The 12345-nt window shown below is 40.0% G+C and overlaps 1 protein-coding gene across 7 annotated transcripts in view; it reads left to right on the plus strand.

Moving 5' to 3' along the window:
* The window catches only part of FAM81A (family with sequence similarity 81 member A), a 125033-nt gene that overhangs the window by 68107 nt on the left and 44581 nt on the right, over positions 1–12345 (plus strand). For 3 of the 7 annotated variants that reach the window (XM_082388168.1, XM_082388169.1, XM_082388166.1), the window contains exons 2-3: positions 3622–3689; positions 5267–5540. In XM_082388168.1, coding sequence (XP_082244294.1) covers positions 3643–3689; positions 5267–5540 — 321 coding nt within the window. In that variant the 5' untranslated portion in view covers positions 3622–3642. Of the gene's footprint in view, positions 1–2246; positions 2413–2971; positions 2990–3621; positions 3719–5266; positions 5541–12345 lie in introns of those variants that run through there. The other 4 variants (XM_082388172.1, XM_082388170.1, XM_082388167.1 and 1 more) reach the window with 3 other exon arrangements.

Below are 12345 nucleotides of genomic sequence, written 5' to 3' on the forward strand. Positions count from 1 at the left end.
TTCTGCTCTGATCTTTATGATTTCTTTCCCTCTACTAACTTTGGGTTTTGTTTGTTCTTCTTTCTCTAGTTCCTTTAGGTGTAACGTTAGATTGTTTATTTGAGATTTTTCTTGTTTCTTGAGGTAGGATTGTATTGCTACAAACTTCCCTCTTAGAACTGCTTTCGCTGAATCCCATCAGTTTTGGATCGTCGTGTTTTCATTGTCATTTGTCTCTAGGTATTTTTTGATTTCCTCTTTGATTTCTTCAGTGATCTCTTGGTTATTTAGTAAAGTGTTGTTTATCCTCCATGTGTTTGTGTTTCTTACATTTTTTCCCTGTAATTTATTTCTAATCTCATTGCATTGTGGTCAGAAAAGATATGATTGATTTGATTTCAATCAAATCAAGGAAATCATTGGTATGATTTCAATTTTCTTAAATTTACCAAGGCTTGATTTGTGACCCAAGATATGATCTGTCCTGGAGAATGTTCTGTGTGCACTTGAGAAGAAAGTGTAATCTGCTGTTTTTGGATGGAATGTCCTATAAATGTCAATTAAATGTATCTGGTTTATTGTGTCATTTACAGCTTGTGTTTCCTTATTAATTTTCTGTTTGGATGATCTGTCCATTGGTGTAAGTGAGGTGTTAACATCCCCCACTATTATTGTGTTACTGTCAATTTCTTCTTTTATAGCTGTTAGCATTTGCCTTATGTATTGAGGTGCTCCTATGTTGGGTGCATATATATTTATAATTGTTATATTTTCTTCTTGGATTGATCCCTTGATCATTATGTAGTGTCCTTCTTTGTTTCTTGTAACATTCTTTATTTTAAAGTCTATTTTATCTGATATGAGTATTGCTACTCCAGCTTTGTTTTGATTTCCATTTGCATGGAATATCTTTTTCCATCCCCTCACTTTCAGTCTGTATGTGTCCCTAGGTCTGAAGTGGGTCTCTTGTAGACAGCATATATATGGGTCTTGTTTCTGTATCGATTGAGCAAGCCTGTGTCTTTTGGTTGGAGCATTTAATCCATTCACATTTAAGGTAATTAGCAATATGTATGTTCCTATTACTATTTTCTTAATTGTTTTGGGTTTGTTTTTGTAGCTCCGTTTCTTCTCTTATGTTTCCCACTTAGAGAAGTTCCTTTAGCGTTTGTTGTAGAGCTGGTTTGGTGGTGCTGAATTCTCTTGGCTTTTGCTAGTCTGTAAAGCTTTTGATTTCTCTGCTGAATCTGAATGACATCCTTGCCGGTTAGAGTAATCTTGGTTATATGTTCTTCCCTTTCATCACTTTAAGTATATCATGCCACTCCCTTCTGGCTTATAGAGTTTCTGCTGAGAAATCAGCTGTTAACCTTATTGGAGTTCCCTTATATGTTATTTGTCATTTTTCCCTTGGTGCTTTTCATAATTTTTCTTTGTCTTTAGTTTTTGTCAATTTGATTACTATGTGTCTCAGCATGTTTCTCCTTGGGTTTATCCTGCCTGGGACTCTCTGTGCTTCCTCGACTTGGGTGGCTATTTCCTTTCCCATGTTAGGGAAGTTTTCGACTATAATCTCTTCAAATATTTTCTCGGGTCCTTTCTCTCTCTCTTCTCCTTCTGGCACCCCTATAATGCGAATGTTGGTGTCTTCATTTCTTTTCATTCTTTTTTCTTATTCTGTTCTGCGGCAATGAATTCTGTCATTCTGTCTTCCAGGTCACTTATCTGTTCTTCTGCCTCAGTTATTCTGCTGTTGATTCCTTCTACTGTGTTTTTCATTTCAGCTATTGTATTGTTAATCTCTGTTTGTTTGTTCTTTCATTCTTCCCGGTCTTTGTTAAACATTTCTTGCATCTTCTCGATCTTTGCCTCCATTCTTTTTCCGAGGTCCTGGGTCACCTTCACTGTCATTATTCTGAGTTCTTTTTCTGGTAGATCGCCTACCTCCACTTCATTTAGCTGTTTTTCTGGGGTTTTATCTTGCTCCTTCATCTGGTACATAGTCCTCTGCCTTTTCATTTTGTCTGTCGTTCTGTGAATGTGGTTTTCTTTCCACAGGCTGCAGGACTGTAGTTCTTCTTGCTTCTTCTGTCTGCCCTCTGGTGGATGAGGCTATCTAAGAAGCCTGTGCAAGCTTCCTGATGGGAGGGACTGGTGGTGGGTAGAGCTGGGTTTTGCTCTGGTGGGCAGAGATCAGTAAAACTTTAATCCACTTGTCTGATGATGGGTGGGGCTGAGTTCCCTCCCTGTTGGTTGTTTGGCCTGAGGCGACCCAGCACTGGAGCCTGCAGGCTCTTTGGTGGGGCTAATGGCGGACTCCAGGAGGGCTCACGCCAAGGAGTACTTCCCAGAACTTCTGCTGCCAGTGTCCTTGTCCCCGCGGTGAGCCACAGCCGCCCCCCGCCTCTGCAGGAGACCCTCCAACACTAGCAGGTAGGTCTGGTTCAGTCTCCTATGGGGTCACTGCTCCTTCCCCCTGGGTCCTGTTGCGCACACTACTTCGTGTGTGACCTTCAAGAGTGGAGTCTGTTTCCCCCTGTCCTGTCAAAGCCCTGCAATCAAATCCCAGTAGCCTTCAAAGTCTGATTCTCTGGTAATTCCTTCTCCCGTTGCCGGACCCCCAGTTTGGGAAGCCTGACGTGGGGCTCAGAACCTTCACTCCAGTGGGTGGACTTCTGTGGTATAAGTGTTCTCCAGTTTGTGAGTCACCCACCCAGTGGTTATGGGATTTGATTTTATTGTGATTGCGCCCCTCCTACTGTCTCACTGCAGCTTCTCCTTTGTCTTTGGATGTGGGGTATCTTTTTTGGTGAGTTCCAGTGTCTTCCTGTCGATGATTGTTCAGCAGTTAGTTGTGATTCCTGTGCTCTCGCAAGAGGGAGTGAGCGCACGTCCTTCTACTCCGCCATCTTGAACCAATCTCCAGTAATGAGATATTTTTAAAACCATCCAATTTTGTTCAGATTTCTAATGCATTGTGATGACCAACTCTTCCTTATATATGCCTGATGTAAGATGAATGATTATATCTTATGATACAGTTTCAAGGTTTATTTTTTTATTTTTTATTTTTTAAATGTCTGTATTGGAGTATAATTGCTTTCAGTTTTAAGGTTTTAATGAAGAGTATCATTCTCATTCTCTTAGTGGATAGATAAGTTCCCCCAAATCAGATCCCATTGATCATGCATTGTTTTATTAAGATTAATTTTAAAATAATGCTCTTAATTTGCTATGGAATTTACTAAATTTGCTGAGATCAAATTTCCTAACGTAGCTTCCTGTACATTCCTGTGGAGAAGTACAGGACTGACTAAGCCTATTGAAGAAACTATGTTGTTTCTTTAAAAGTGGTTTCTCAAGCTTGAGATGCAGATATGGGGTGAGAAAACTTAAGGAAACTCCATTTGACAGTCCTTGTTGATCTATCTAGCAGAAGCATTTTGATGTTTGATTCTTTTCTCCTTATTTAGAGACATCTTCTGTTTCTATTGTATATAAGATATAAGGTATTTAATAATATAATTGATCAGCATGGCAGCATAATTTTTGATCCCCTTAGTAAATTAATAATAAGCTTTAGAGGTCATTTAAGTTCTAGATATAAACCGTTAATTAATTTAATGCTTATTTTTTCAACAGATGTGAATTATTAAAAAGAAAATGGCCCAACGGAGCCCTGTATTTCCTTCTCTTGTCACCGAGGAAAGGTATAATATATGGAAAATATGCATCTAAGGTATACTTTTTCTTTCCACCAATTCCATGAGGGCTGCTAGTGGGTGTGATCATTATAAAAGAATCCTTGTGGCTGTTACTTTATCCAACAGTGACTTTTTTCAAGGGCAAGAGTAGTACTGTTGTGTCCCCTCTCTGGCTTCTGACTTATAGGATACTGTGGACTATTCAGTGATCCTGACAGGTGGAGATTTCACAGTAGCCCTTCAGTACAGTTGCACTTCTGGTCAACAGTGAAATGTACCTCTGGAGGTTTGGGGGCTGATGCCCCTGCTAACCCTTTTATTTATTTATTTTAAAAAATATTTATTTGTTTGGTTGTGCTGGGTCTTAGTTGCGGCAGGTGGGCTCCTTAGTTGCGGCACACAAACTTAGTTGCAGCATGCATGTGGGATTGAGTTCCCTGACCAGGGATTGAACTTGGGCCCCCTGCATTCGGAGCGCAGAGTCTTAACCACTGCACCACCAGGGAAGTCCCTCTGCTAACCCTTTTATTTATTTTTATTATTATTTTTAAAAATAAATAAATAAATTTATTTATTTATTTATTTTTGGCTGTGTTGGGTCTTTGTTGCTGTGCACAGGCTTTCTCTAGTTGCGGCGAGCGGGGGCTACTCTTCGTTGCAGTGCGTGGGCTTCTCATTGCGGTGGCTTCTCTTGTTGTGGAGCACGGGCTCTAGGCACGCGGGCTTCAGTAGCTGTGGCACGCAGGCTCAGTAGTTGTGGCTCATGGGCTTTAGAGAGCAGGCTCAGTAGTTGCGGCGCACAGGCTTAGTTGCTCCGCGGCATGTGGGATCTTCCCAGACCAGGGCTCAAACCCGTGTCCCCTGCACTGGCAGGTGGATTCTTAACCACTGCACCACCAGGGAAGTCCCAGCTAACCCTTTTAAATCAGAAGTGGGGTGTCCATAGGCCAAAATTGGCTCATAGAAGTACATTGTTTGGCCTGGATCATCTTAAATACTTTTTTAATGAATTGTTAACATTTTAAAAAATCAGGTGACTTCACATTACAAGCCTACATTTCCTGCCTCTTCTTGAAATATCACATGATCTGGAAAAATGGATCTGCATTCCCAGATGGTCACTCATGGGTGGAGCAGAATTGTGGCTCCCTTTAGTTGAGGAATGCCCTGTCAGTTCTCCAAAGTCCCCACCACTCCCTAGTGTTTTCTCTGTGGTGTGCTTCACTCATTTATGTCCCCTGCCTGACCCTTGTAGGCATTTGAGTTTGTAGCCCCTGCTTTAGAGGGAGGGAGGAGAAGGGCAGGTCCGGCAATTTTGTTAATAAGCTTTGATCCTCCAGCCTCTTGCTTTGGGAGGTCATGGAGCCTGCTAGCTGCACACTTAACTCTCTGGGGACCATTGTTTAAAGTTGCTGCCTGGCTCACCAAGAAAACTCTCTGGGGGTAGAAACCCTGCCTCAAATCCCATTTAGCTTGTAGGGATAGATAATTTGCCTCTCCTTTTCTGGGAAGTCTTGAATCTGGCTTTAAAAATGACTTTTTCCCAATTGACAACCCTAGTAACGTGGGGCTCCCTTCCATAGGCGAGTTAGAACGATGCCCCGACACAGCCAGTCCCTGACCATGGCACCCTACTCATCTGTAAGCCTAGTGGAGCAACTGGAAGACAGGATCCTCTGCCATGAGAAAACCACGGCCGCCCTCGTGGAGCATGCCTTCAGGATCAAAGACGACATCGTCAACAGCTTGCAGAAAATGCAAAACAAAGGGGGAGGCGACCGCTTGGCCAGGCTTTTCTTGGAGGAGCACATCAGAAACATAACTGCCATAGTGAAGCAACTGAATCGGGATATCGAGGTAAGGCGTGTGGAAGTCAGGTGGGCTGCATTCCTTTCCACAGACCTGTTCCATGTCTAATGCCTCCCTCCCGAGCAGTACTGTGTTAAGACCAAAGCTGTCTGTCTTGTCTAGTCTTAAGGATTGCCAAGGAAACAGCTTGAACAAATATATTAAATGTATTCCAGTATTTGATAGCAGTTACTGTCAGTGTTATTTGTGTTTAATCTCAGTGTACCTTGCTGATCACTAAATCACTTTTGTTTTGTTTGGCTCTCAAGGGAAAGAGAGGAGAACCAGTCATATAGTTTCCCTGTAATACCCTTCATGTAGCTGAAGACAGCTATTAAATCAATTACTAGGTTGGCCTTTGCTGCTTCAGATTAAATGTTTCTGGGTCATAATGATTATATATAATACAGTTTATTACTCAGACAATCTAGGGATGTGAATTGCTTCTCAGACTCCCTTTTATTGCTTTATTTTTCTCTAAAATGAACCCAATAAAAAGGCAATATTGTCTATTTTTAGAGTTTGTAAATGTACTGCTTTTTATTGAGCAGTCACAGGGACCACAGAATTTAATTCAGAAAGCTTAAGATCATTTAGGGCCTGGGCTAACGTCACTGAATAATGTCAGTATCCTACATGTGTAGTTTGAAAATGTATGAATAAAAGATATATGGTAGATTAAGGAAAATCTTTATTTCACATCACGGAGATTGTATTTTTTTTTTTTTTTTTGGCTGTGCCACGCAGCTTGTGGGATGTTAGTTCCCCATCCAGGGACCGAACCCGCTCCCTCCACAGTGAAAACGTGGAGTCCTAACCACTGGACCACCAGGGAATTCCCTGGATATTGTATTTTAGTTATGCTTCCTGAAATCAAGACTCATTTTTTTTTAAGTTATGCTTCCTGAAATCAAGACTCATTTTTTTTCAATGTCAGATTTGTATTTATTTATTTTAACAGCTTTATTGAGGTATAACTTAAAAGCCACAAAAATCCACCCATTGTAAGTGTACAATTCAGTGATTTGTAGCAAATTAACAGAATTGTGCAACCATCAACACAGTTCAGTTGTAAAACCTTTCAGTCACTCCTCAAATTTATATAAGCCTGTTTGCCGATAATCCCTCCTTCCACCCCAGACCCAGGCAACCACTAATCTGCTTTCTGTCTCTATAAATAATTTGTCTTTTCTGAACATTTTGTATAAATGGAATCTTACAACCTGAAGTCTTTTGCATCTGGCTTCTTTCACTTAGCGTAATCGTTTTGAGGTAAAGCCATGTTCTGGCATGTATCAATATTTCATTTATATTTATGTCCCAGTAGTAGCCTATTGTATGGCTATGCAGCATTCCTTTTATCCATTTATTAGTTGATGGACATTTGGGTTGTTTCCAGTTTTTAGCTGTTGTGAATGAAACTGCTGTGAACATGTGTACACGTCTTTGTGTGGAGATATATTTTCATTTCTCTTGGGTGAATTGCTAGGCGTGGACTTGCTGAGTCTTGCGGTAAGCTTATGTTTAACTTTTTAAAACATAGCCAAACAATTTTCCAAAGTGGCTATACCATTTTACAATCCTACCAGCAATGTGCGAGGGTTCCAGTTTCTCCACATCCTCACCAACACTTGCTATTATCTGTCTTTTTGATTATAGTCATTATAGTGGATGTGTAGTGGTATTTCATTGCACTATTAATTTGCATTTCCCTAATGACTAATGATGTTGAGCACTTTTTCATGTCCTTATCAGTCATTTGTGTGTCTTCTTTGGTGAAGTGTCTACTCGAGTCTTCTGCCCATTTTTAAAAATTATTTTTTTATTGTGTGTAAGATATTTATCACTTTAACCATTTAAAAGTGTGCAGTTCATTGACATTAATTACATTCACAGTGTTGTATGCAACCATCACCACTATCGGTTTTCAAAACTTTTTGATTATCCCAAACAGAAACTCTGTTCCCAATAAACAGTAATTCTCCATTCCACTCTCACCTCAGCCCCAGGTGACCTCTGTTCTACTTTCTGTCTCTATGAATTTCCCTATTCTAGGTATATCACATAAGTGCAATCACACAGTATTTGTCCTTTTTGTGTCTGGGTCATTTCACTTAGCGTAATGTTTTCAAGATTTATCCATGTTGTAGCATGTGTCAGAATCCATTTTTAAAAAAAATTTATTAATTTATTTATTTTTTATAAATTTATTTATTTAGTTTTGGCTGCGTTGGGTCTTCGTTGCTGGGCGCGGGCTTCCTCTAGTTGTGGCGAGCGGGGGATACTCTTCGTTGCGGTGCGCGGGCTTCTCATTGTGGTGGCTTCTCTTGTTGCAGAGCACGGCGCTAGGTGCACGGGCTTCAGTAGTTGTGGCTCACAGGCTCTAGAGCGCAGGCTCAGTAGTTGTGGCGCACGGGCTTAGTTGCTCCACGGCATGTGGGATCTTCCCGGACCAGGGCTCGAACCCGTGTCCCCTGCATTAGCAGGCGGATTCTTAACCTCTGTGCCACCAGGAAAGTCCCAGAATCCATTTTTAAATTAGGTTATTTGTCTTGTTATTGAGTTGTAAATTTTCTTTATATAGTCTAAATACAGGTCCCTTATCAGATTTGTGATTTGCAAAATATTTTCTCCCATTCTATGGCTTGTATTTTCATTCTTCCAATGGTGTCTTTTGAAGCACAAATTTTACAAATTTTAATGAAGTCCAGCTTATCAGGGTTTTTTATGGTTTATATTTTTGGTGTTGTGTCTTAAGAACTGTTTGCTTAACCCAAGGTCACAAAGCTTTTCTGCTCTGTTTACTTCAAATTATTTTAGTTTTTACCTTTAGGTCTATGATCCATTTTGAGTTAATTTTCATGTATGAAGTGAGATTAAAGATCTAAGATTTTCCTTGAATATCATATGAAAAATATTTATCATTTTCCCATTTGTCCCTTTGTTAAAAAAGAATGGATCATAAAATTTAAGGGTTAATTTCTGAATTCCTTTGATCTTTATGGCTTTCCTATGCTAATACCACATTGCCTTAATTTCTAGCTTTAGAGAAATCATGATTTCAAATCATTTTGTAGTAGTATAAGTCCTCCAACTTTGCTCTTTTTTTCAAAATTGTTTCAGCTATTCTAGGTCCTTTGCATTTTCATATAGACTTTAGGATTAGCTCGTCAGTTTCTATAAGAAGCCTGCTGAGATTTTGACAGAGACTGCTTTGAATGAGATCAGTTTGGGGAGAATTTCTGTCTTAATATTGAGTCTTCAATTGTTTCAAAGAATCAATTCTTGGTTTTATTATCTTTTCCTATTTGCTTTTTTGTTTTATATTTCATTGCTGTCAACTCTATATTGTTTCCTTTTTCTGTGCTTGCTTTAGTTTAGTTTGTTTTTCTTTTTCTAGTTTCTTAACGTGGAAACTTAGGGAATTGGTTTGAGATCTTTCTTTTCTGATAATGGTGTTTAAAGCCGTAATGTGTCCTCTAAGCACTGCTTTGGCTGCTTCCATGAGTTTTGGTATGTTGTGTTTTTGTTTTCATTCAGTTCAAAATATTATAAAGTTTCCCTTTTGATTTCTTTTTTTGGCGCATGTGTTACTTAGAAGTGTGTTATTTAATTTCCAAATGTTTGGGGTTTCCCCAAATTTACTTCTGTTGTGAATCTCTAATTTCACATGGGCAGAGAACATACTTTGTATATGTTTAATCTTTTTAAATTTATCGAGACTCTTTTGCAGTTATTGAAATGTCCAGTTTTTATTGTTGAATTGTCTATTGCTCCTTTCAGTTCTGTCAGTTTCACTTCATGTATTTTGGGGCTTTGTTGTTACGTGTGTATACATTTATAATGTGTATATTTTCCTGAGGTAGTGGTTCTTCTGTCATTATAAGATGTCTCTCTTTATCTCTAGTAATATTTCTTGTCTTAAAGTCTATTTTGTCTGATATTAATGTAACTATTCTGGCTCTTTTATGGCTACTGTTTGCATAGTTGATTTCCTTTTTTTTTTTTTTAATTTTATTTATTTATTTATGGCTGTGTTGGGTCTTCGTTTCTGTGCTAGGGCTTTCTCTAGTTGCGGCAAGTGGGGGCCACTCTTCATCGCAGTGCGCGGGCCTCTCACTATCACGGCCTCTCTTGTTGCGGAGCACAAGCTCCAGACGCGCAGGCTCAGCAATTGTGGCGCACGGGCCTAGTTGCTCCGCAGCATGTGGGATCTTCCCAGACCAGGGCTCGAACCCGTGTCCCCTGCATTAGCAGGCAGACTCTCAACCACTGCGCCACCAGGGAAGCCCCTGATTTCCTTTTTTGATGATTCTCACTCAGCTTATACCTAAGTGAGGTCCTAGTGTACCACATGATTAACAATTTTCACTGTCCTTTCAGATTACCACATACACTTTACTAAGGACAGAGATTTACTCAGAGTTGTACTCTAATTGAAGTACATTTGTCTTCAGGGTTCTAAAATTTCTGGTCTATCCTTCCTTTGATGTTTAAAGAAAAGGACCATGTGTTTGTTATAAGGGGATGTCGTGGCTCTTTGTTGCTTTGGTGACTGATGGCATCCATTCCAATTTCTTTGGGTCATAGCAATTTTATTTCCCTTTGGAGCTTGAAATCTGTGCAGAGTTTTCCAATGACAGGAGTGCCATCCCTGCAGCTGTACCTGTAGGTTGCTGGGTAGTGGTTCCTGCTGCCTGGACCCTAGGAAATACCTTTTCTTTGCATTTCTTTTCTTTTTTTTTTTTTTTGATGTGGACCAATTTCAAAGTCTTTATTGAATTTGTTACAATATTGCTTCTATTTTATGTTTTGGTTTTTTGGCCATGAGGCATGTGGGATCTTAGCTCCCCAACCAGGGATCAAACCCATACCCCCTGCATTGGAAGGCGAAGTCTTAACCACTGGACCGCCAGGGAAGTCCCAGAAATACCTTTCGTGTCTTTTTCTCAGTCTGGATCCCCAGCTACCCTGTTGATTGTGTGCACTTCTCCCCTATATCCTTCCAGCATATTGCAGATTTTCCAACTAAGTTAGCCAGAGTCAGGTTCAATTGCCGGCAGCCGAAGAACTCTAATGGTATCCAAGGGGCATAGAACGCTTAAGAGATTGCTGTAGATAATTTACTTGTTTTTTGGAAGGTGGTGTCTATATTTAGAATGATCTTTCCAGTTTTATGTTTGAGTGCGAAAGCAATTTTATCCCAGAAGCTGAATAACTTGGCAACCCCAAGTTGACACCTTCACAAAATTAAAAAAACCCCAACTTAAACATTTCAGTTTTGAAAAGAGAGATATATTAGGGGGCTGATAGCCCTGCTGCACTCAAATCCAGAGAGGGTGATAGATAAAATCAGAGTGATTGGGGATAAATAATGATTCTCAGATTCCTGTTCCCTCCACCAGTGGCAAGAAATGTGTCACAAAAAATTGCAAACACCCCTATGTTTCATGTTAGAAGGTAGTGTGACTTCCCCGTTTCTCTATGGGTACTCTGCTGGGTTCTCTTTGTTTATGTGGGTGGTGGACAGACCAGAGCCTGGAGACAGTCTATTCCACATTACTGTCCTGAGGTAAAAGCAGAGAGTGTAACTCTACCCTTAGAAAACTCTGGACTGAATTTTTTCTGTCCCCGTAAGAGGTGATAGTGCTTTAGCTGCAGCTGTAGGATCTGGGCAATAACTTTCCCTTTGTACTAATCCAACCATCAGAACCATTTGAAATATATATAATTTCCAACCTCAGCTGAGCCCTCAGTGCTGTTGAAAAGTTCCTTCATTCTAGGAAGCCCTCACTACCAGTTCCCTCCCTGGCCCTAGTTCTTCTTCCCTTAATGTATCCTGGGCACCCAGCACTTGATGCTGTTACCGTAGTATTTACTGAATAGGACTGACATTGTTTCTTTGCAAGTCTGTATCCCCTGATAGAATGGGAGCCCTTCAAAAAAGAAAGGGGTGGGATAGGGAGGGTGGGAGGGAGACGCAAGAGGGAGGGGATATGGGGATATATGTATACGTGTAGCTGATACACTTTGTTATACAGCAGAAACTAACACAACATTGTAAAGCAATTATACTCTAATAAAGATTTTTAAAAAAAAAAAAAAGAAAGGAACTTTGTCTTACTCATCTTCACATTGTCCAGCACAATGTTTGGAGCAAATTGCCATGAATGCTTATTAAGTGAATAAATGCCTATTTCAGACTGAAGCCCACTGCAGATCTTATGGTAGCAAAAAGAACTAGAAAGGACTCTGAGGTCATTTGTGCAAACTGCGTCCTTTTCAGATGAGGCATCCTAGGCCCAGGGAAGTGAAGAGACTTCTCTGAGATCTCAAGGCCAGTAAGTGGCAGTGCTGAGACTAAACCCAGACTGTTAAACTCCAAAGATAAGCTCCTTTCCCTTTTCCACTTTGCCTCTTGGAAGCTCCTCTAGAACCCCAATCTTAGGTAACCAACTCTCAAATGTGACAGGCAGTGCTATTCAGTCATTCTTTGCTTTCTGAGTATTTCTACTCCCTCAGGAAGAATTTCTTCATGAAACTAGGTAATTAAAGCTTTAGTTCTCACTGAGTTCTCCCCTGCCCCCTCATTCCTTTGGTGTGAGTTCATTGAACTGCTTAGATAATTACAGTTAATAGCAAACATACCTAGGAATCCAAAGTCATTAATCATTTAGGCCTTTGCTAATTATTTTTCTTTAAGATGTCTTTTTAACACGATTTTTCTGTAATGTGTATTTAAGATGATTTTTAAGTAATTTACAATGCAGTGAGTTTTTCCATCTGAAACACCTTTTATGTAATGATTGTTCTT

The sequence above is a fragment of the Balaenoptera borealis genome (assembly GCF_965194805.1).
Source record: "Balaenoptera borealis genome assembly, chromosome: 3".
Taxonomy (NCBI): domain Eukaryota; kingdom Metazoa; phylum Chordata; class Mammalia; order Artiodactyla; family Balaenopteridae; genus Balaenoptera; species Balaenoptera borealis.